General features: G+C 62.2%; 2 protein-coding genes across 5 annotated transcripts in view; both read right to left on the bottom strand.

Annotated features, from left to right (window-relative positions):
* Nucleotides 1–304: 304 nt before the first annotated feature.
* On the bottom strand, nt 305–6,541 carry AJM1 (apical junction component 1 homolog). Of its 4 annotated transcripts, none has more exons than XM_041724180.1 (3): nt 6,410–6,541; nt 4,754–4,837; nt 305–4,678 (listed from the first exon to the last, which is right to left on the bottom strand). In XM_041724180.1, exon 3 carries the CDS (start codon nt 4,617–4,619, stop codon nt 1,692–1,694), a length of 2,928 nt encoding a protein of 975 aa, XP_041580114.1. In that variant the 5' UTR covers nt 4,620–4,678; nt 4,754–4,837; nt 6,410–6,541; the 3' UTR covers nt 305–1,691. The 4 variants fall into 4 exon arrangements, with proteins under 4 accessions (XP_041580114.1, XP_041580117.1, XP_041580116.1 ...); XM_041724183.1 differs by having other exon boundaries at nt 305–4,464; XM_041724182.1 differs by lacking the exon at nt 4,754–4,837 and having other exon boundaries at nt 6,410–6,518.
* Nucleotides 6,542–7,818: 1,277 nt separating this feature from the next.
* The window catches only part of RABL6 (RAB, member RAS oncogene family like 6), a 19,076-nt gene continuing 3,151 nt past the window's right edge, over nt 7,819–23,743 (bottom strand). Inside the window, exons 2-15 of the mRNA XM_041724184.1 lie at nt 20,750–20,884; nt 19,213–19,260; nt 17,803–17,855; nt 17,083–17,174; nt 14,842–14,982; nt 14,377–14,482; nt 12,667–12,770; nt 10,952–11,256; nt 10,609–10,759; nt 9,734–9,949; nt 9,426–9,663; nt 9,069–9,240; nt 8,585–8,640; nt 7,819–8,504 (exon numbers count right to left, since the gene is read on the bottom strand). Coding sequence (XP_041580118.1) covers nt 8,304–8,504; nt 8,585–8,640; nt 9,069–9,240; nt 9,426–9,663; nt 9,734–9,949; nt 10,609–10,759; nt 10,952–11,256; nt 12,667–12,770; nt 14,377–14,482; nt 14,842–14,982; nt 17,083–17,174; nt 17,803–17,855; nt 19,213–19,260; nt 20,750–20,884 — 2,018 coding nt within the window. The 3' untranslated portion in view covers nt 7,819–8,303. The remainder of the gene's footprint in view (nt 8,505–8,584; nt 8,641–9,068; nt 9,241–9,425; nt 9,664–9,733; nt 9,950–10,608; nt 10,760–10,951; nt 11,257–12,666; nt 12,771–14,376; nt 14,483–14,841; nt 14,983–17,082; nt 17,175–17,802; nt 17,856–19,212; nt 19,261–20,749; nt 20,885–23,743) is intronic.

The raw sequence follows: 23,743 nt of genomic DNA, 5'->3' as shown, positions 1-23,743 counted from the left end.
CTGGGACACGGGCCGGCCCTGGCCCCTCCTCCTCGGTCCCCCACCCCCGCGTCCTCAAGGCCTCCCTCTTCGTCCTCCCCTCGTCCTCCCCCCACCTCTCCAAGCCTCCCTCACCATCTCCCACCACTCCCCAAGTCCTCCTTCCTTATCCTCCCACTATGTCCCAAGTCCTCCCTCTGTGTTCTCCCACCGCGCCCCAAGGCCCTCCTCCCTTCCCACCTGTGCCCACCCAGCCCAGCCGGTCGGAGGGCCAACCTCCCATCCCACCCCCTGCTCCCCTCACCCCCAAAGATGAAGCAAGGGCTATATTCGAGTTCTGTTTTACTTGGTTCCAAAGCGTTCGCCCCCTGGCAAGGATCCCGTCCAGGGTCGCTCCTGGCCAGCCAGGCCTTGGGCTTTGGGCCGAAACCTCAGGAGGCCGCGAAGGCGGGTGGGGTGAGCGGGGCGCGTGGCCGGTGCAAACGCGCTAGGTGGAGGCAGGCGCGCAGGCATTGGGGGATGGACGGGAGTGCAAGGCTGGCAGGGGGCGGGGGCGAGCGGGGAAGAGCCGGGAGCAAGGGTGTGGGGACCAAGGCTGTGGGGACGGTGTCCTCTCCTGGCCCCATGGGGAGTGCTGGGGGTTCCGGGAGGGCTCATGCGAGGCCCGGCCTAGTACCCTCAGGTCACTCGCGCTATGGACCTAGGGCCAGGCCGATGAGTGGAGCCCGGCCCCCTGCCTCGTGTCTCCAGCCCACGGCTTAGGGTAAGGCCACCCCTCCATGGGACACCCCCTGGGGCACCCGCTCCCACTGGGAATGTCCAGCCCTGTTGGAGCCCCCCTCTGGACGGCCTTGAGGGTCCTTCGCGCTCATCCATCCCATGTGTCTTTCCTCCTCCCCTCTGCCCTGGCCGGGCTGGATCCTGCCAGCGCCCCCTCCTAGGTGCCTCTTTCCTGTGTCTGGGTGTCCTGCGCCTGGGCTGAAGCCCTCCGCCCCTCCATAGCTGCTTGTCCCAAACTCTCCTGCAGGGCCCCGTCAGGACCGGAGGGCGGCCAGCGCCGCCCCCGATGTGCGGACTCGGGAGCTTGCGGTTCTCCATCCCGGGCCTGAGCCAGCGGGAACAGCCGTGCAGAGACACGCACACAGCGGGACTGGTCAGGGTGTCCTCCAGAGAGGACAGGAGGCTGGTTGGGCACGTTCAAGGGATGGGACTGGCTTTGGTCAACCTGGGATCCTGGGTCCGGCGACCAGGGTTGGAGGGTCCAGGGAGGCCTTGCGGACGTCCGGAAATGAGCTGACCGATCTTTGCGGGGGGGTCTGGGGTAGTGACCTCTCCGCGAGAAGGCAGGGCCGGGCGGTCCTCGGGCCCACCCCGCCTCCCAGCGGGGAGCACCAAGCGGCCGAGGACCAGCCTCGGGGAGGCCCCAGGGCTGGCTGTGGGGGGGCTGTGGAGAACGCGAGGGGGCGGGGTCTGGGCGGAGCTTGTGGCGAACAAGAGGACGGCCCGGGGGCTGGGCGGGGCTCCTGGTGGGCGGGGCGGGCGGAGCTCGGGGGGCGGGCCCTGCGGGAGCTGCGCGGACCCTGAGCGGGCTGTGTGGGGCTCGAGGTGGGCCTGGGGGGTGGGCCTGGGGGGTGGGCCCTACGTGGACCAGGCGGGGTCGGGGTGGGCTGGCCCTGAGCGAGCTGGACCGAGCCCGGGCGCGACCCTACGGCTCACATAATGTCATCTAGCAGGTTGGCGCTGGCCACCCAGTCGAGCGCGCGCGGCTCGGAGGCCGCCATGATCATGCACATGAAGGGGCGGCCGGTGCGCCGGTCCGTGGGGTAGATGGTGGTGGGCGTGAAGCGCCGGTTGGCCTCGACGAACTCGCAGAGCTGCTCGTAGACGCGCGGGAACTCGTGGCGCAGGAAGACGCCGCGCAGCCGCAGCTCGCGCTGGATGTGGATGAAGGCGACCTCGCGCGCGCGCCGGCCGGCTTCGCCGTCTTGGTCCAGCCCCGCCGTGCCGGGCGGCGGGGTCAGGATCAGCGTCTCCATGTCCGGCTCGCGACCCCGAGCCGGGGGCGGACGCGCGGGGCTGCCGGCCGCCAGCGCCACCTTGGCGAACTTGCGTACGGTGGGCCCAGGGCTGCGCGGCGCGGGCGCGGGCCGGGCGGAGGAGCCGGGGGGGGCGGCGCCGGGGCCCACGGCCACCGACACGCTGAGCAAGAAGCACTCGGCCGGCTCGTAGAGGCGCCCGGCGGCCGCCAGCTCGCGCGCATAGCTGCCCAGGGGCGCTGCGTGCGTGGCCAGCTCGCGCAGCGACAGGTAGGTGGGCGACAGCAGCAGCCCCTCGAGGCCGAAGCGCAGGAAGTTGTCAGCAGAGCCCGGGCTCGGGAAGCCCAGAAAGAGCACGCCGCGACCGCGCGACAAGAAGCCCACACGCGCGATGCGCGAGAAGGCGCGGTGCACTGGGCCGCTGTCCCGGCAGAACTGCAGTACGTGGCGACACACGCTGCCCACGCGGCCGTACACGCAGCGCGCCTTGTGTGCGTCCCAGTCCTCGCGGCGGCACAGGCGCGAGCAGTAGTAGGTGTAGCAGCTGTGGCAGGACTTGAAGTAGAGGCAGGCGTTGAACATGGTCTCGGTGCGCCGGCAGCGCGCGTTGGAGCACGTCATCAGGTCATCCTCATCCGCACTGGGCTCCGGGGACGCGTCGGCCGCCTGTCCCGAGCCCGCGGGCTCCTCGGCGCTGCCGGCTGACGCAGGGGGCGATCGCGGAGCCAGCGCGGGGGCCCCGGGACCCGCGGGCCGAGAGTCCAGCAGGCGGCGCAGCTGGCGGCCCAGCCCATCCGCCGGGGGCTCTGGGGCTTGGCCGGCGGGGGGCCGAGAGTCGATGACCAGGTCGGTGATGAGCTCGTCCAGCTGCTCGAGGCTGCGCTGGCGGCCACCGGTGGGGGCTTCGGGGGCGGAGGGTGGGGTCGGCCGGGTTCGCCCCCCGGGCAATTCCCAGCCCCTAGCAGTCGGGCGCTCCGCAGCGCGCAGATCGTTGTCGGTGATGGTGATCTCAGGTGTGACGTACCAGTTGCGGCCCAGGCCCTCCCCTACGCGGCTCTTCTCCGACAGCGAGGTCTCTGACAGTGACAGTGCTGCATAGCGTCTGGGCGAGGTGGACAGGTTCACAACAACTGGGGCACGCCGGCCTTCAGGGGATGCACCCCGCGGTTCCCGTGCCTCGCGCCCCAGCAGGTTCTCGTAGCTGCGGCCCCGGCCCAGGGGGTCCTCCCGGCGCATCCCAGGCACCAGGATGTTGTCCCAGGAGCGAGAGTAGTGGCGGCTGTCGGTGGCCAGCCGGGGTGGGCTGGTGCCGGTGCCCCCGTGCCAAGAGGCGAGCAACGGGCCAGGGTCCGGGGGAGGCACCACCTGCAGGGTGCGGTAAGGCCGCAGGCCCCAGTCGACCCAGGCGGGGCTGCTGCGCGGGTGTGGGTAAGTCCGAGCCAGGGCGTCGCGGTCGCGGTACCGGCCGAAGTCCTCTGTGTAGAAATGGTGGAGAGCGGGGTGGGCCCGCGGGTCCTCGGGAGCATAGCGTTGGCCGCAGGGCGGGCCGTAGGCTCGGGTGGCCTCCCCATAGTAGGACCGGGAGGGCGGCTCCTGGACTGGGAAGGCGCGCACTTCCCCTGCGTAGTAGCTGCTGCCGCGCCTGGGGCTGGGCACCGGGGGCTCCTCCGGCGGGAAGGGCCTGCCGTAGTAGCTGTCGAAGGGCGGCCCCGGGCTGGCAGGGAAGCTGCTGGGGTGGCCCTCGGGTTCCTCCGTGTAGAAGAACTGGGTGGGGCCTGGAGGCGTGGTGAAGGACGGGCCGCGGCGCTCTGTGTAGTCCCGGGGCCCAGGCAGCGGGCCATCGCAGTATAGCGCCCGGGGATCCGCGCAGTACGTGTCACTGGGGGTGGGGGTGCGCGACAGCGCCATGTGACGCGGCCCGGGCACCGTGAGGCCGTGGAACTGCGGGGCGGCGCGTGCCCAGGGCGTGGTCTCCGACGGCCCGCAGGACCGCGAGCCCCGGGCAGTGTGCTGCAGCACCGCATCGTCGGGCTTGATGTCCAGGCGGCAGCGGACATGGGGTGCGGGCCCGGCGGGCTGCTCCGGGGGCGCACAGCGGCCGGTGGCGGCGCACAGGGGCGCGATGCGGCCAGGGACGCCCCGCTGCGGCTGCAGCTTGATGGGGTGCAGCTCGTTGGCGAGTGCGCGCAGCGCGGGGTACGCTGGTTCCCGGTGTGGCGAGGCCTCGGCCCGCGCAGTCCGCTGGGCTTCCCGGCCTCGGCGCGGCAGCACGGGCGGCGAGGCGGGAGCGGGCGCCAGGCCCGGGGGCGCGCGGGGCGCACTCTTGGAGCGGGCGCGGCGCCGGGGATCCGCGTCGCGGGGCCGGGAGCGCTGCGCGGTGGGCTCCGGGGGCGGCGGCTCCATGCGGGCTTCCATGGCCACCCCGTCCAGCGCCTCCAGGAAGTCGAAGCTGCGGCAGTGGCGCTTGTTGAAAGGCGCGGGCACAGCCGGCGGGGCCACGGAGCGCTCACATGGCTGGCGCCGCGATGCAGGCCCCGGGGCCGCCACCTTGATGTCCTGGTACACGGTCGACACCAACAGGTCTGGTGGGTCCGTGCGGGTCATCTTAAAAGAGGTCCCCAGGCTGGCGGCTGCAGCCTACTCTGCCTTGGGGGGCCTTGGCCCTGGTGGGAGATGCGGGTCAGGGTGGTCCCCCTGCAGCCTGGGTCCAGCTATACCCCTGCACTGTCCTGACTTACCTGGGATGCCGGGGACACAGCAGTCCTGGCTGCAGGCCTTGGCTGAGGCCACAGGCACCTGCTCCATGCCTGCGTCAGAGGCACCTGCAGGAGGAACTCAGTCATCGGCCACTCCGCTGCTGCCCCTTTCTGCTGGGGTGGAGCCAGTCAGCCAGAAAGGCTGTGCCATTGCTGTGCTTCCCAAGCTCCTCCCCGGGGCCTGTGTCCCTGGTTGGTCCTCTGCCCCCACTAATAACCATTGGGCAGGTTTGGGTGGAACCCCTTTGCTGGGGCAGGAAGAATGGGGGGTGGTCCCAGCAGGAATAACTGAATCCTAATGTGAGATTTACAGATTCTTTAAGGTGTTGGCATCTCAAGACCCATTGGTGACTGAAGACCCCCCTCCAGTGGCCAGTGCAGAGCAAGCCCTCCAGCGGTGCTGAGAGGGCATCCCTGGGCCCTAGCCTGAACCAGCTCTGCACAGTCACTGTGCCTCCCTGCCCACCTGCTGACCAGGTAGGGCGTGGGATCCTGCTGTGGCAGCTGCACTGGGACCAAGCCCCAGTCATGAGGCCCCAGTGGGCACCGAGATGACCCTGTCAGGTCCTGGCATGGCCCCTGGGCTGATGGGCTGGCCTGCCCCACTCCTGACCCTCTGTGTGGTCCGGGCCAGAATAATGCCCCACAAAGAGCATAGCTGGCCCCTAGAAAACCCTTCTCCTTGCAGAAACCTCCCTGATCCCCAGTATCTCGGGGTGGTTGACAGCCACCAAGCTTCTTGGGGTTGTCCTGACAAGGCCCAGAGAGCCGGTCCCTGGCTTTGCAGCCTGAGCACCGCAGTTTGGAAGCCAGTCACCCGCTGCAGGCCCACGTGGGGGCTGGAGGCCCGAGCTCATGGCTGCCCCTCTTCCCTGAGCCAGGCCACACCACGCAGGGGAGGTTGGGGTGGGTGGGGAGAGCCCCCCCCCCCTTACAGCTCCTCAGGAGAGGGCCATCTCCACAGCAGCTCAGGAAGGCTCCATGGCAACCTGAGGTTCCTCTACCCCCACAGCGGGGGCTGGGCGGGGGTCCACTTGGGCGATCTGTACCCCCACCCCCACCCCCGGGGTGCCCAGGTCTGCACGGGCTGGGCAGGCTCTCCGCCAAGGGAAAGCGGGCCCTGGGCTAAGCAAGGCCTAGCAGGGACCTGGGCCCTCACCTGGCAGGCTCTCTGGTCCAGGGGACCCTCGGCGTCCAGGTGTGCCCAGGGCTTTCTGCCAGCAGGGCTGCTCTTCTGGGGCAGGGCCACCGCGTCCCCATGCTTGTCCCACCCCAACTGCGGCCCTGCTCACAGGACTCGCCCCTTGCTCTCCCGGGTCCATCCGAAGCGCCCCGGGATGGGGGTCCGATGACAGGGCACGAGGCCCCGCCCCAGGGAGGGAACAGCTGGCCTGGCCCCTGCATCGCCCAGGAGCTGGCCCGGGTGACGCCCCTCCCGCGGCTGTGGGGATGGCCGGCCCTGGCAGGGGTCCCAGGCCTCCCGCGCCCCTCCCGCCCGGCCCTCCCCGCCGCACAGCCCTGCCCCCGCCCTGAGCGCCCTGAGCGGGGACCGGTTGGGGTAGCCCTGGGGTGGGCCCCCGTCCCTGCAGGTGCGCCGCCCGTGATGGCGCCCGGCGGGCAGCGGCCCCCATCCCTCACCTGGACGCCGCTTCCCCGCCGCGCGCCCGGTGGGCTGCGCAGGCCCGCGACCGCTCCGTCTTCCCCACTCCGCGGCGTCCCCGGCACCGGCAGAAGCTTCGAGGCAGCGGCGCGGAGGCCGCCGGCCGCTCAGTGCTGCCCCCGGTGGTGGCCGGCGGGGCTGCACTTAAAGGGGCCGTGCGGCGGGCCTGGGACCCGCGTCGCGGGCGGGGGCTGTGGTGGCGCCCAGCGCCAAGTGAGGAGCCCTCGCTCGGTCCAGGGCGCAGGCCGAGGGCGCAGCCGGGGTGCCCGCGCCCAGGGAGCACCCTGCGGTCCTGTAGCCCCCGGGTCCAGCCGTACGCAGCGGTGGCTTGGCGACGGCCTGGGGGCAGGACCCTGGAGGAGCCCCAAGCTCTGGGAATCCTGACAGCTCCGGAATTGACGCCTCCGCTGAGCCCCCGCAGGAGCAGATGGGCCGCTCCGGGCCACTGGCCTGTACTGTGCTCCGCGGCGCTCCAGGTGCCAAACTCTGTAGGCACCTGAGGCCGGATGGGCACCCGCTGATGGAGGCCTGGGATGCTCAGCTTGTCCTGGGCGAGGGCCTGCTGCTCGGCCCCCTGGGACCTGCGTCTGGGTGGGTGGAGGGCTGGTCTGTATATGGTCCACTTGCCAACCACGTGGTAACCTCCATCCTCTGGCCCTCTAGCCCCGCCCAAGCAAGACGCTGAGCCTGGGCACAGTCTGACTTGGCAGAGGATTGATTCACAGATGCCCTTGGCTCCCAAGGGCAGGACCCGCCCTGTTGTAAATCCAGTAGATCTAGGACCCTGAGCAAGTTCATTTTGTCAGCCTGGTCCCCACCTCTAGTGGGCTCCACTTGGGCAGTCCATCTTGCAGGCTGTGGGCTCAGGGAAGTCCCTAGGGTGTCAGTTTAGTGCCTGGCCCCCAGCCCAGTGACAGTTGCCCTGCAGCCTCTAGGGAGCAGACTGTGTAGTGTAGGCACAGGAATTGGGTAAGGGGAAGCTTTCAGGCCTGAGGGGAGGCCTGACTACCACCTCCACCCTCCCTCCGTGGGCCTGGTTCTCATGGCAACAGTGGGTTGTGGGTGGGGGCTGGGCCCTACTGGCAGCTGGAGGGAGCAGGGTCTGCAGGGAGATGCTGGGTGGAGGCAGGGAGGGGAGGCACTGAGGACCAGATGGAAGAGCAGGGGCCAGTAGAGCAGACTTGCACTTGCCCTAGGGGGGCTGGGACAGGGGTGCAGGGCAGTGGTGATGCTGGGCAGCCTGCACACACAGGTCACCTGGAGTGGGCCTCCTGGGAAGGCCTCTGCAGACCCCCTCCCTGGACCACATGGGAAAGAGCAGGGAAGTGAGGACAGCCCAGCCCCCCCCCGCCCCCCCAAGCCTTACAAGGAGAAGTACACACAGACACTCAGTAAAACAGGAGAGCTTTATGGGTGGAGTGTTGAAGGAAAACGAGAGCAAACAGTGAGGGCCTCCTGGCTGGGTCAACAGCAAGCCCTGCGCAGTGCAAAGCTGGACCCCAGGCCCAGGAAGAGCCCGCCCAGGAGAGGCGCCAGTGCTGCCTGGCGTCTGACCCCCATGCCGGCAGGGGCAGGAAGCAGGGCCCACCTGGCGTGCAGGGGGCCTGGGAGAGCCAGTGCAGCGGGCTGGGGGCAAGCAGGAGCCAGGCCAGTGACGAGGATGTGCCCCGCCCTGTAAACAGCCTTGCGGCCTCCTGGGCCTCAGTCCCATCCCTGAGAAGCGCTGGGGGGCCCTGCAGCCTGCAGAGCCCCGCCCACTGCCCGCTGGCCCCCTTCCTGCGAGCAGGCCCAGCAGCCCCAGTGAGTGGCAAGTGGGCCCGTGGCCCATCCAGCACAGGTGGTCAGCGGTGCAGGCGGTCAGCAAGGCGAGGCCTACAGCTCCTCATAGTCCCCGCCCCCGCGAAGGTGGCCACCAGGGGCTGCGCCCCCCAGGAAGGCCTCCAGCTCATCCCCTGCTGTTTTCTCTGTCCTCTCGGTGCCCCGGGGCCGCCGCCGCCGCCGCTCCTGCCTGCCCTCCTCCCTGTCCCGGCTCTTCTTATGTTTGCCCTTCTTCTTCACAGCCTTCTCTTCCTCCTAGGAAAGGGGCACTTCAGGTTGGGGGGGCCCTGGGACCCTGCACTGCCTAGTGGGCACCTAGGAGGCAGGGTGCCTACCTCTCTGCTTTTCTTCTTCTTCTTCTTCTCTTTCGTGGGAGGCTTGCCCTCCTTATCTGTGGAGACAAGACAGCACGTGCCTGCAGCTCCTGGGGAGGTGTGGGGAGGGGTCCCCCTGGCTGCTGGCACCACCCAGAAGAGAGACTGTGACACCACGGCCTCTGCTCGGCCGGGAGCACATGCTGGCCTGCAGGCAGACCTTCAGCCCCAGCACGAGCCTGGGAGGGTCCTTTTCTTTGCATTCTGGTGACAAGGAACTTCTGGGACATGTCTCTGGTGACACTGCTCGTTGGGGCGAGCTAGGCTCAGGGGATAGGGAGCATGTGGCTGCCCGGGGCCACATGGCACCATGAGTGTTCCACAGGCCTATTGACCATGCAACTTTTCCCGGGGTGGCTGGACTCAAAGTACACGCTGCCAAGCCCCCATATGGCCCTGATGCACTCAGCCAGGTGCCCCCAGCCCACCCAGGCCCCCAAAGTACCTTCATCGCTGATATCCTTGTGGCTAGTTTCTGCCAGTCCCAACCCAAAGAGGTCCGAGTCATTCTTCAGTCTGAAGGAGGCCACGGGGGGCTTGGGGAGTGGGGGGGGCTGGGCAGGAGCAGCATCCTCATCAGTTTCCTCTGAGAGGTCCTCTCGCACCGGGAACTCGTCCTGCAGAAGAGTGGGCAGGTTGGGTGGCTGGCGCCCTGTCATGGGACCCTGCAGGACGGCTCCTGCATCTCTCGGGCAGGGGACAAGCCTGGGGCCCGGGTGGCCAGCAGGGTCCGATGTGGCAGCCAGAACATGGCAGCCCCTGTGCTGTGCAGTCACTGGAGTGGGCCCCAGACCCTCCTCACCGCTCTCCGCTGAGGGTCTGAGTCGCTCTCGAAGTCAGGGTCATCCATGACAAAGGACAGCATCTGGGCAGCAATGGGCCCCTCGGGGTCACTCTCTGATGACACTGCCTGCTCCTTCTTGCCTTCTTCACGGCCTCCAGAGGGGCCTTCAGCGGGGGATTTGTGGGTGCTTGGCTGGCGGGACTCTGCAGCCCTGGGAGCCATACCCCTGTGCAGCCTGGCAGCTTTTGTGGAGGGCCTTTGGGACAAGGGAGAAGTCAGGGTGCTCTTGGCTGCCACCACCCCCAGGGTGGATCCCATACACATACCGTTTGGTCTCTGGCTCAGAGCACTTCTGGGGGATGGGGACAGTGGCCTTGGGGTGCCCTGCCACCTTCTCTGCTTCCTCCTCACTGGAAGAAGTGATGTTTTCCTTGGTGATGGGGCCCACGGGCAGCAGGGGCCTGCTAGGTGGCTTATCTTCAATGTCCACATCATCCTGGAAACCTGCTACCAGTGGGTTCCCGCCTGGGGCCTCCTCATCGCTGCAAAAGAGAGGCAGGGGGTCAGAGGTCACAGGGGGGCGGGCGCAGAGAGCCCCCTCCCCACCCTGAGCCCCAGACCTGGGGCACCCATGGGCACTGGCCGCAGGCCTGCTCTATCCTTGGCACTCAGCATGTGTGGGAGAACAGACAGCAAGGGGGACCTGTCCAGGACCAGTATAGGTTTTGGGGGCTCTCTGCGAAGGGAACCCGCTGGTATGGCAGACATGGCACAGACTGTGGGGGGCGAGGTGGGGCCAAGGAGATGGATGGAGATGCCGCCACGCAGCAGTGTGTGTGAAGTGGGTGCCCTTGTGCCCCCGGGTGGGGTGCAGGGCAGGGATGGGCTCAGCTGTCTGGGGGTGGGAGAGCAGCCTGGCGCTGGCCCTGTTCTGCTACTTTGCATTTCTGGAGGGACATGGGGATGCTGGAGACCAGCAGGTGTGCCCTGGGTGTAGTGCAGGGGGGTATGCACTGCAGACACCCAGGAACCGGTGGTGAGGGAGCAGCAGGGTTGGGAGGCCAGGCCTGCATGCTGGTCCCTGTGTCTTGCCTGGCCCAACCCCTGGTCCAAGCAGGCTTCTTCCTGGGGTGCAGGCCTTCAGGGAGTCCATCCCTCTGTCCCCTTGGCTCACCCATGGCCCACCCATGGCCCACCTTACCTGTCACTGTCCTGTGGGACCTTAGCTCCAACTCTCTTCTCATTCTGCTGGGGGCCATTGTCATCCAGGAAGCTGCGGTCAAGGCCTTCTTCAGGAACAAAATCCTCCACGTTCTGGACTTTCATTGGGGCCTCTGGCACTGAGGCTGGCTCTGTGGACAGCAGAAGCCACTTCCCATGTGTCCAGTGCCCACTCCTGCCAGGCTCAAGACAGGCTGTACCCAGGTGACTGGGCTGTGGGGTTGCCTGCCAGGAGGGAGGAGGATCCCAGCCCAGTCTGCAAGCTCCCAGGGCCAGAGAGACCGGGCGCTCCCGCCGTGGGCCACTCACACTCCAGGGCTCACCTGGAGCTGAAGGGGCTGCCTCAGCAGCTGGTGAGGTCCCAAACAGCCTGGAGATGATGCTGCGCCGTGGGGCAGGGGCTGCAGGGGGCAGTGGGGCCTCCATGGGGGGCAGGGGACAGGGGCAGGCTGAGGGGGTGTGGAGGGGCATCTGTGGGGCTGGCTGGGGTGTGCTGGGGCTGGAGCTCCCTGTGGACACAGCGCTGGGAGGCACTACCGGAGACTGGGAGCCTGAGGATGGGCTCTGCCCGTTGGCTGCCAGTGGGGACGCGTGGCCACGGCTGCGTGCCTCCATCATCTCAAGGAAGCTGGGGGAAACAGAGCAGGCAGTGAGCAGCCACCTTCCCCTTGGTCTCCTCTCTAAGAGCAGGGTGACAGCAGTGTCCTGGTCCCCAAGCTCCTCAACCTCACACCTAATGGGCTCCATCACATCAAGCCGGGTGTCCCGGAAGGAAGGGGCTAGTGAATGCTGACGGGCAGGCTTGGCAGCTCCTCATCCATCAGCACACATGGGACCTGCTGTGGAGAGGGCCCCAAGCCCCCTGCCCAGCAGTGCTGCCTTCCTCTCGCAGCCTGGTCCCAGGGCTGGCCGTGGGGCACATATGGAGAGGAGGCTCCAGGGACCATCTCCCTAGGGGGCAACATGCCAGCCAGTGCCACGTACCCAAGCTTATAGAAGCTGGGCATTCCCAGAATGGGTTCCACAGCAAGGGTGGTGCTCACCAGCCAAGCAGCCTACATGCAGGAAAACTCATTCCCCCAGAACCATCTACTAGTTCCAGAACCAACAAATGAACCTGGCTCCAAGGAGACCCAAAGGCCCTCTGGGGACAGACCTGTGGGGGTTGGCAGCCCCACCCCAGCCTACCCCCCCGCCTCCAGATCTCTGACATTTAGGTGCTCTCTATGGGAACCAAATAAAATCTAAGATGAACTTGCCCTTAGGGGTAGTTTGGCCTCCACCTTCCTGAAAGGGAGAGTACCTCCCCGGGAGCTGTGGAGGGCGGACAGGGCCCCCAACTCTCGGTGCCCCTGGGACCCTGAGCAGGCAGTGCCCAGGCCTACCCAAGGGCTGCTCACGACCCACCTGGAAGGCTCCATTCCTAGCCTGTCTAGCAGACTCTCCCAAGGTTAAGTAGCTCTCTGAAGACCCACTGTACAATGGCAGCAAGCTGGGAGCCCAAATGCAAAGGCCTGGGAGCCAGTGTCAGCAGGGCCCAAGGTGGACCCTTGGCCTGGGTCAGCCGGGCCCCAGTCGTGCCCATCAGGCTGGGGCCCCCTGGGTGCTTGTCAGGCCAGTTAAAGAAGGCCCAACTGCAGGGAGTGCCTGCTTCCCTAGGTGAAATGGGCACCACTGAAAATTCAAGCTGCTTATTCTGGACAAGCACTTACTTTCCTGAGTGTTGAGGGTAAAGCACTCTGGTGCAGAGAACAGAATAGGCCGCAAGGGTGACCTCACAGTGAGGGCCACTTTCACCCCCCGCCTGGAGCAGCCTGGGTTCTCCCTGCCCGCATCTACGCTGAAATGCTGTGGGTTTTGGAGCAGCACACTAACACCACCCCCACCCTGTGAGCTGTCCGCTCTGCCCAGGTGGGGGCACTCCTCATTGCTGTCTGCTGGGCAGAGCCCCCAGCTCAGAGGCCTCTGGAGTGAGGCCGCCTCCCACAGAGGTGGCCTGTAGGGCTGACCTCCAAGGGCCACCCCTGGGCTGACATACATGTCATAGTTCTGGTCCTCCGTCTCCTGCTGTACTGACAGCTCCTCCAGTGTGGCGTCCACGTCCAGCTGGTTCGTCTCCAACTGCCGGAGCAGCGTCTCCCTCTAGAGGAGGAAGCACAGACCCCTTCAACCCTGTGTCCTCACTTGGCCAGCCCTTGAGGGGTTCACAGGAGCTGAGCATCAGGGTACAGGGAGGCCACCTGGCCTTGGCCAGAGCGCTAGCGTGCCACCCAAGCAGCTCAGTGTGGCTCTAAGGGCATGGTCGGTGACGTGAGCAATACCTAGAACGACTGTGCCCCTCCACACGTGGTGCCCCCAGAAGGGGAGGCAGCTCTGACACACTAAACACAAGGCTCCCTGCTGCATCCTTCAGCATGCTGAGGGGAGCATATACCACCTCTGGGGCAGGAACTGGGCCCATATAGGTGCAGCAGCCACAGCCATGACCCATAGAACATTCTGCTGCTTCCTCCAGCATGGCCGGTATGGACTGCCAGGTACAGGAAACCTGGGGTGTTCCCCTTGGGATTGGTGTGCTTGTTGTACTTGGGTAAAAAGCTACACAGGTCTAAGAGGGATGCACGCAACACCCGGGGCCCTGAGGGAAAGCACGGTGCACGGGCAGCTGGCACCGCTGAGAAGTATGCCCGTACCAACCTCCCTCTAATGGAACTCGCCACCAACCACTCGGTCTGTGGGGCCTTTGTTTCCTTCCAGAGAAAAAGACACGAGGAAAGACCACCACTCCCTGAGCAGGCCTGTACCTGTACTGGAGGAAGAATGGAAGCCACTGTGGCTGCAGAGGCGCTACAGGCCAGCATCCTGCTGACAAGACGTTGCCTGCCCCACTATGATGTGGCAAGAAAGGCAGGGGCCTCTGTGGTCTTCCTCCTGAAGATCTGGCCCATGTCAGACGGGCCTTGGATGGTGATACCTGAGATACTCAGCCCGAGCAGGCTCAGCAGAACGGCTATATGGAGGCTGGGGCTGGGCCTGGGAGGGAAACCTGGGGAATAGCCCTGCATCAGTTGGTACAACAACGCTGCTTCCAAGGCTTTGGAGAGAAGCACCATGGAAACCCGAGAGGCTGGCACCAGGGGAAACTGAGCAAGGGACCCAGGAGCCCTCTGTACCTTCTCTGTAAACCTAAAATCACTCCAAAGTAAGATGTTCAGAGAGAAGATGGAGCAGGCCAGTACTTGGGCTACCACGGCTGTAAACCAGGCTCTGTGCTTGCACAGCAGGGGTGGGACCTGGTGGGGCTCTTCCTGTAGCTACACCTCAGAGGGGCCTGGTGCACCTAAGGGCGGGGAGCCAGCCAGCCACAAGGAGCGGGGGCGTGGCATGTTCAGGGCATCTGGGGTCAGTGTGGGCTGGAAGGGAGTAGGGCCCAGGCACCCACTGGTGTCCACCTCCAGTTCCTGCCCCGTTAGTCAGAAGTGGCCCAAGAACGGCATCTGAAGGATCCCTCTGTTCTGCAGCTGTGTCGGCGAAAGTTCTAGAACTTGGGTCTCAGGCTAGCCCAGTAGAGGGGATGGGATGGAGTGGGCCACCCTGCGGCCACCAACACCAGCACAGGAAGTCTTGACCATGGCCACAGTCCAGGTGAACTGCCAAGCAGCTCGCTCAGGGCTCGGGAGGGCGGCCCTGGGAAACCGAATGCCACTCGCTTCCCCCCGCCATGGGGGGTTGGGGGGTGCGGGCTCACCTGAAGCTGCAGGAATGGGATGTTGAAGAATTTGTGAAGGTACTTTAGGCCAAAGCTGTTCTTCATGGAGGACTCGGCATAGCGGAAGTAGGAGGAGCCTGGAGGCCTGTTTGCAAAAAAGAACAAGTGGGTCTGGAGGCTTGCTGGTTGGCAGTGGACAGCAAGGCGCAGCCCCTCTGGGCCAAGGCCACACCTGGGCCGGCTGCCCTTGGTGCCAGGGCCCAGCCCCCAGGGGACAGACTAGAGCTAGTGCCCTCGCTGCCATCTGCCCCAACCCCCCCGTCCCCACTGCAGAGAGGGACAAAGGTCCCTGCTCCCCCACCACCACAGGCCTGCTTGGTGCCAGGAAGCCAGCTGCCAGCCCTTGGTTCTGCTGTCCTCATCCCAAGACCTCTTGCAGGACCCTCACTGCCCACAGCATGGTCCTGGCCGGGGCTTTGTCCCAGGAGTGGGCCACCCACCCACCTGTCCAGGTTGTCGATAAAGTCACGCACGTCATCGGGCAGGATGACCCGGTGCTCGCCCATGTCACGGTAATTCCCCAGCACACACACTGGCACATGGGTAGGCACCTTGGGAAGCTCCCGGAGGATGTAGTTGAAGGTCCTTAGGAGGCACAGGTGGAGAGAGACGTCCTTAGTGTCAACTGCGAGACCCCCACGCCACCAGGTCGAGTGTCCTGGGCCCAGGACCCAGAGCACGTAGAGCATGGGGGCCAAGTGCCCACACCCTGTAGGACAGCCCTTGCTTTTGCCATTTTATCTCCAGTTCCCTTCCTGGCGATCTCTCCGGTGAGGTGTCTTCGCACCCCCTCTGGGGCTGCAGTCCCTGGGGCTCCCCCAGGGCTTTTCCCAGGGCTTGCCGTCCAGCCCCCCGGACCCACAGCTGCTGCTCTCAGATGGCACGTCAGAGAGTCACTGACGGGCATTGTGAAGGGTGTCCGATCCAGAGACAGCCAGTGGGAACTGCAGACATGCACATCCGCACGACAAACTGGGCTTTATTTTTGACTCACAGTCACTAGAAATGTTAACCAAGGGCCAACGGCGCCTGCCCTCCTGCCCTTGGGCCTTGTTCTGGCCTGTACTGTTCACTAAAAATGCTGGCTGACCCACGAGGGGGTTTTTGTTCGCCACAGCAAGGATCTAGACAGACTGGCACCACCTATAGGGAGTGTTCTCGGGTCCCAGGCCGCCAAGAAATGGCCCAGCATCTGAGCACCAGCAGGCTGACCCACATATACCTTTCTTTCCCTAGGCCAGAGTTGCTCTGTGCAGCCCACCTGCTCCTGTAGTCCTCCTGCCTTCAGTGATGCCAAGAACCTGCCTGAAGCTGAGCGGCTGCTAATAGCGCCTGTACCAGATTCTGTGCAGGAAAAGCCACTTCTAATTCCCTGGCTGAGGGGACCACTGTAGCTCATATGGGCGAAGTGCAGGTCATCCCTGGTGTTGACCCCAGGAGAGTGGGGTGGCTGCCTCTCGTATAGGCATGACCATGCCACAAGGGCTATGCTGCCTGCTGCCACCCAAGGGGCTCTCCTGCTTGTGCTGATGGGCAGTCCCTGCCCCCGAGGTGGGTCAGTGGGAGACCCCGTCAGATCCCTCAGACTTGAACCCTGTGGGCATTCTCAGTGTTAACGTGTGAACGCATGGAAGGCTGACGCCCGCAACTGTGCATGAGTCTATTCTTGGATAAAAGTGGCGTCTATACAGATAAGGTAAAAAGATCCCAGTGTTCTGAAAACAGAAGTCTGTATGTGGAACACCCGGAGGAAAACCTGGCTGGCTCCCACCAAACGACACCCATGCCAGCTTTTGATGGCAGGATCAATTTTGCTACGGTGAATGTGGACTACATATGCAATAATAAAAAAAACCCTTTAAAAACAGACTGAATATGGGAAAACGGAGTAGAGGCCCACAGGCCATTTCTAAATCAGGCTTCTGTCAGTTCCTCCTTCAGCATCTTTGAAGACATTCATTTCTGGCAGCAGGCCTGAGGCCGTGGTTCCTGGAAAGGCCTGCGGGGGAGGGTGGTCCCCATTGGTATAGGGCCTCCACTCCTGGTGGTCTCAGCCAGCAGCGACCTGGCCAGAGCAACACCCCTACACCTGCATACTGTGCTTCTGCTTGGGGGAGGGGGGCGGGGGGGCAACACTGGCGCCAGGCAGGCCTGGGGAATCAAGTGTGTCCCATCTTCCCTGGCAGACCCCACTTGACACATGTCATGTTGCCCATGTGACTCCAAGGAGGGGCCCCTTGGGAGCTGGCACCTGGCCACTCCCACATTCACAACCCTGTGCCTTGACGTAGTCTTTCCCTGGGATCTTAGCTGAGTCCCCTTAGTCAAAGAACGTCAGAAGTGTCTTGGGGAGCCCCAAACAAGTGGCCGCTTGGTTCTGCATGGTACTTTCAGGAAGGGCCACAGGGCTGTGGAAGGTGTGCCCCCCGCTGCAGTGCTGTACCACCTCAGCCCGCCCTCCACATGTTCCCCGTCTGTGCTCATGGACCTCCCCAGAGATGGCCGGGCCTTGGCCTCCATGTGACTGAACTGCTGGTGTGCACGATGCCCAAGAACAGCCTCTAATTGTGTGGCACCAGCAGTGACCAGCAGGCGTCACCACAACCTGGCCGACCACTGGGGTGGCCGTCCAAGTGGCAGAGTACTAGGAGCCTCAATGGACATTTCCAGCCAGCGTCCCCTTACCACTGCTTGGTGATGTCGAACATCATGACCACCCCATTACAGTTCTTGTATACATCCAGGAACTCGGCGTCCAGGGCCATCTCGGACTCCACCTGGGGACAGGACACAACTGGCATGAGAAAGTGCTCTGGCCAGGCTCCCACAGCTGTGAGCCCTGTCTCCTGGGGAAGGCTGAAAATGACTTGCACAACCCGAAAGATAACAGCCATTTTCATGTTGGAAAAAAACACGTGAATGAGACGATCTAGAGCTCAGGTCAGAAAACTTTGCCTAAAAGGGTCTAGCAGTAAACCATTCAGGTTCCAGGACCACATCAACTCTGCTCCTGATTTAGGGCCTTCTCCACTCACCAACCACATCCTACTTGTGAGCCTCACAAACTTCCCATCACTCAGAGGGCCAAGAGTGTACATTCCAGACCTGAGGAAAGCACTTGCAGAGAACCTTCTAGAGCACAGAGACAGGTGACTGCAGTGCTGGGGGCAGTAGCAAAGGGTCACAGAGAGGGCCAGACAGACCTGGACCACGTAGGAGGGGCCTGGCAGGTGTCACCACCAGCAGCTCAGGCAAGCCCAGCCATCCCAAAATACACCAGTAGGCAACACAGGGTCCCATGAGGAGTGGGGCCGGCTGGTACCACTGAAATACCAGGGAGGGTCCCAACCCCCAACCTGGAGTGGTGGGCCCCATGGTGGTGGGGGGTGGGGGCAGCTTACCCACCTCCTGGGGATCATTCTCCACCTTCAAGCCATCACCTCGTCGTCTGCACTTCCCTTGTTAGGATGACAGACAAGGGTTACAGGGGGAATCATGGCCCCGGGGGTGGGGACACTTCTTCCCCCCGTCCTACCCACCAGCCCCCACCTCTGGTAGGTGCCACGTCCCCCACAGCTGGCACTCAAGCAACCCCACTGGTGGCAGGAAGCGACCACAACCTCACTGAGACCTCCTTGACAGCTGGAGCCGCTCTATCCTAGCCAGGAAAGAGACCCTGATGGGTTGCTACAGTTTGGCCTAAACTGGAAGGCGCCGGCAGGTACAGCAGGGCTGCTCAGCAAGATGGCCCTAATGTCCCCATTTCCTTCCCCGACTGATGGAGCGCCCAGCCCAGCCTCTCAGGTGCTGCCCTTGAGACCAAGGATGCTCCCAGGCCTCCCAGGCTGGGCCCAGGCCCTGAGCACACCAGCAGCTGGCACAGCTCTAGGGGCTCCTGAGCCGTAAAAAGCTCCAGACCATCCTTGTCACCTCCCCTCTATCTCTGAGATACTTCTAAGGGAGAAGGAAGGGCTGTGTGTCACCCTGGGAATTCTAGGTCCCTCCATCTTAGGAATAGCCTGGGCTAAACTAAGAAAGCCCTTCCTTCCCCACACACTGGGTTTGTTTATTTAAAAACCTGCTACTGCTGGTCTCCACAGCTTCTTTCTGACCCCCTGGCCACCTTCAGAGCCCTATGAGCACAGTGGGCATCCCGGGTCAGCAGGGGCTGGCCATGCACACCCTCCCGGGTGCTGCTCTGGGGCCACAGGACAGTACCTCCAGCACCACCATGGGATCCCTGCTGTAGCCATCCTTGCGTGTGGTGGGTGGGCTTTGTGCCTCCCACAGGCAGAAGCAGGACATGCCAATGATCCCCAGGGTGGCAATGTGTCTCTGCTGCACCACAGGGCATTCCCACCAGTGACAACATAACACGCTCACAGGAAGGGGCCCCGTCCCCCCAAGGGCTGGTGGCTTCGGAAGCCAGCAAGTTGGTTCTTGGCTCAGGGCCCGGGGACACTGCGCTGACAGTGCTGCAGGAAAGGCTCCTGGGACAGGCCCCACAGGCCCCTGGGTTTGGAACCCTCCTCCTCTGCCAGCCCCTGTGAGTCCCCCACTGCCAGGCGCTGTCTCAGTGGGTCAAACACGCATTTAAACAGCAAAGGCCATGGTCCTGACTGGTCACTGCTGTGCATCTGCCTCCTCTGCCCCAGATGCAGGAGGGAGTTGATCTAAGACCCAGAAACTGAAAAGAACAGCACAGACCCAGGCCTCTAACAGCCTCTGTGAGCGGCCCTTCTGTCGAGAGACCCGAGACACAACACGGAAGGAAGTGTCGGGAAAAAGTATTCATGATAAAAAGATACGACTCACCTTTGTCAACTACATCCCAGACTTCCACCTTAACGATGTCATCAGTGGCTAAAATGGGGGAAAACATGAAGATTAGGGTCCACCACCACCTTTGACCTTCTGGTCACACTCAGGCTCTTAGGGGCTGTCCAGGAGGTGCTACGTTCCACTCTTCCCCAGGTGGGTGGGGCTCCCCACCAGCAACGTCTCCAAGGATGCCTTACACCCACCCACGGCCTCTACACAAATGGCAGCCTCTCCCTCTCCCCGCCCCCGGAGGACAGCAAGGTGCATCACTGTTTTAGGCTTATGCTCAGGCTGCAGTGAACGGCCCTGGCCCACCCTCAGCTGACCTACCCTCCATTTCCTGTAGGTGTCCTTGGGACAGGCGGGTCCCTGGCCGGGTCTACACAGCCAGGGTACCCTGTGTAGGTGCACCCAGGGAGCAGACTCTGGCCTCTCATCAGTGACCAGCCTCGACTGTGTTCCAGTCTATCTCAGAACTGCTTGTCTTTCTGCGCTTTTTCTTTACAGAAAGGAGACCCTTAGCCCTTCTTCAGTGATTCTCACCAGGGATGGACATCAGGACCCAGGGCCTGCGCTATGTCTCCTCATAGTGGGTCTGAGTGCTAGGCTCATCCTTCCATCCTCAGGATTCTGAAGGGACAGGTAGGGAACTGCCATGCTCCTGTCCCTAAGCTGAGGGGCACAAGAGCACACTGGCACTACCAGCTTCACCTCAACCGGGAGGGGGTGTCATGGGAGGTGGCCCTAAGGCTCCATCAGCTCCAGCTGGTGAGCTGGGGTAACACTGGTCCAAGCAGCTGTCCTAGGGTGTGGCTGGGCCATCACTCAGTGGGAATCACAACTTCTACAGGCCTCATGTGCCCTACTGTTGACAATTCCATTTTTTTTTTCCCAGTAAAAAGGAATGTTTGAAACAGTTTAAAGGACTTTTGCTTTCATGAATTCTGGACATGGAAAATGACATCCACTGCTCATGGAGCTGCCACAGTGACAGAAGAGCAACAGGGCCTGCTGCTCCCAGCTGCAACCGAGGACTGCAAGGCGCATCCCATCCATGAAGCAGTCTTGCAAACGTAAAGTGTAGAGGCTCAAAAGGACTGAGGGGTCCCTCCTGCTGGCGGAGTGCACGTGGGCCTGGCGCAGGTTGTAGCAGGGAAGTACCAGCCTACCAGGCTCTCAGGTGTTTAACCTGGAACTTTCTGCCTTTGCTGGTCTCTGGAATTGAGCTAGTCTTTGGCACAGCTCCCTATGTAGAGCCCCCGCCACTACCTGGGGTGTTTCTCTGGACAGGGTCCCGTGGGAGAGGGGTTCCGGGGCAACTCAAGGGCAGATTTAATGGGCGCCCCCATGACAGCACCTTGGAGTTCAAGGAGGCTCCCGCTGACACCACAGCTGGGGAAGGGTCTCTAAGGAGCCAGGCCTGGGGAGAACCAATGAAAGCCCCCACCGCACAAGGGGCACTGGCTTGCACTCCAGCTCTGCCTCTTGCCTGCCCCGTCCCCCCACCAACACACACACACCCCGCCCTCACTTTTGTAATTCCAGTGGATGCTGGTGACCTGGATCTCCTGTGTGGGGATGTACTCCTCCACAAACTTCTTGCCCTGCAGCCGGTGCCATAGCGCCGTCTTGCCCGTGTTCCTGTCTCCTCGGATCACTATCTTCACTGGTGAGGAAAAAGGATAGATTGGGTAAGCAAATCAAACCAGGGGCAAACTGTAACTTCACCAATGGAGTCCATATGCCACACAGGTTCTCCTTCACACAGAGCATGGCCTATATGGCTGGTGAGCAGGGACTGAGCCGAGTGCTGGGCGTGGGCTGGCTGGGAAACCCCTGAGGGGCCAAGGCCCCTGCTCTCCCTCCCTGTTCCCCAGAGGGCCCCGAAGGCATTTCCTCCCCGGCTGATGGAGTCAAACCCGGCTCAGACTCTGCACCTGCAAGAAAGTAGCCTCCCCTAGAGCTGGATGTCCTGGGAACCCCTGACTCACACAGTCAGAGTCAGGCCGCTGGAGAGGTTGGAGGCTGGTGTTCTCAGTCAGCTCCCTAGATTTCCATAGCTTGCTCCTAACCTACTTTTTCATAGCCCTGGTATTTTTAGCACACAATTTTGCAGAGCACCACCATTTTCAAGGCCACACATGTGGGGTTACAGCAAAGCCAGTATTCTACTTGCTGCACATGAGTTTACATAGTGCCCTTTTTGCTGAGTGTGTACATGTGGCAGTGAACCAGCCTGCAGGTAGCAGAGTACATGGACTCTGGGCAGGCCAGGGCCAAATCCCACAGCACCGTGTAGCGGGATATACTTCCAGCCGCCTCTGGGAGATGGCACAGGGTTCAGTTTAAGACTACCACGGTCTGGTTTGTTCTAGAAAGATGAAGAACAGTCAGGAATGCTATGTAGAGCCAGGAGGCAGGGGCAAGAAAGGGAGCAAAGTGGACTGTACCACTGCCGGCTATGGCTTGAGAAGATGTGTGGGGTGGGCAGCCTGTGGGGGGGCCTGCAATGGTCCTGGCCCCTCAGCAGGTGCACAAAGGAGTGGTGTGTGTGTGGAGCTGCCCTAGAGCCTGGTCTGGCCCCCCTGGCCATCCCCTCCTGGCACCCCCTCCTGCGCCCAAGGCCCTTATGTTCTCAAACACTCACTACTCCTCCTGTGAAACTAGGTCACATCAACCTCTTCCTATCTCATGCTCCCCGAGTCCCAGCTGTAGTCTCTGGACATGCTAGTTGTTCTTAACTGGAACCCCCTCGGTCAGATCTCAGGGCCACTCTTCTTCCACCAGCTCTACCATCTCACCAGGTTGGATACAAGCCACTGCCCTCAAGGCCTGGGCAAGCCAGACTTGATTGCAGCCAGAAGCCAACACCCAGGAGAACCTGGGAGAAAGGTCAGGGCAGGTCTTATGCTGTAAGCAGCTCTGGGGATGTCCTGAGTCCCCATCATGAGCTTGAACACCCCACAGGAAGTGTGCCAGTTTAGGGCAGTCTCCCAACAGGTGGGACCCAGAGAAGACACAGGGGCCTCTGTCCTTTTCCCTCGTTCAGTGAGGATGAGGTAGGCAGAGGCCATGTGCCGCTTACCTCCCTGGAGGCAGCAGGCTCCTGGCCCCAGGAGACCCCTGGCCAGGCTGAGGGCAGGAGGACAAATCCACAGCACCATTCCCCAGACCATCCTGACCACGGGCCAGGATTGCACTCTTTTTATTCTCTGGATATCACTAGTCATGTTCTTGTTTTATGGTTGTAGTTTCTTACTTTCTCTTAGCTTTCCAGAGACAAGTTCCTTTTTTTTCTTTTTTTTAAGATTTTATTTATTTATTCATGACAGACACAGAGTGAGAGAGAGGCCGAGACACAGGCAGAGGGAGAAGCAGGCTCCATGCAGGGAGCTGGACGTGGGACTCAATCCCGGGTCTCCAGGATCATACCCCAGGCTGAAGGCGGCACTAAACCGCTGGGCTACCAGGGCTGCCCAGACAAGTTCCTTTTCCAAACTACTAGGTCTTTTTGTATAGTCTTCAAATTCCTACTTATATTTTCAAACTTTTCTTATTCCTTCGAACATATTATACTTACTTTATTTGTCATTGAAGCATAGTTGATGTATAACATGTTAGTTTCAGGCATACACTATACTGGTGTGACACCACCCTATGGGCAGCTACCATCAGCCACCAAAGTTGTTACATTAGTGACTGTATAATGACTTGACATTCTGTGAAACTTGACATCTCCAGAGGCCAGGGTCTGATGTTTGCTGTGTCTGCTGGATCCTGCTCTGGGTGCTTCATTTCCTGGGTTTCCTGATCTTCTACTGGTAGCTCATCATTTCTTGGAACTTTACCTACAGGGTCCCGCTAAGGTCGCGGTTGAAGCTGCATTCATCAGAAGGCACCTATAACACTTCTGCCTGCTGTCTAGAACACTAACCACCTAGGGAGACCTTAAGTAAATTTTCCACCTGCGGTTTTTAAGACCACATTGATGATTTTAAGGAAAACCCATGGGGCAGTCATCCATGGGCTTACCAGAGACCTGGCTTTATGCAGGAACCCCTGGGAGACGCCCTTCTGGAATAGGTTCAGCTGTTTTTCTTCCTGCCCCAACCAGATACCACCTGCCAGGGTCAGGCCGATGCCCTCAGGGTGAAGTTAGCTTCACAGCTGGCTTCCCTCCCAGTATTTACTCCCTTTTGCTTTTGAGAAAAGAGCAATGAACACCTGTACAAACTTTATTCAAGTTCAAGAACTGTGTGATACACTGTTTTTCTAAATGCTTTATTCAAACATTTAAAATGGTTTTAGGGGAAGGGCTGTTCAGGTTATCAACTTTACACATGGCTAGAAATGGAGGTTGGGGACGGTGGTAAAGGAGCCATGAGTGGTCAGCTTCCTACACCTAAAAGTGTCCCAACAAAGGGAAAATTTAGTAAATTTGATTTTATGTTAATTTTTTTTTCCCTGAGGAAGGGCATATATCTGCCCCTCCCCACTTTTATTTTTCCTTGTGCTGGGATAAATT

Source organism: Vulpes lagopus, chromosome 12 (genome assembly GCF_018345385.1).
Source record: "Vulpes lagopus strain Blue_001 chromosome 12, ASM1834538v1, whole genome shotgun sequence".
Classification (NCBI taxonomy): Eukaryota; Metazoa; Chordata; class Mammalia; order Carnivora; family Canidae; genus Vulpes; species Vulpes lagopus.
Note: the sequence above shows the minus strand (reverse complement) of the source record. Positions and strands in the feature narration are given on the sequence as shown.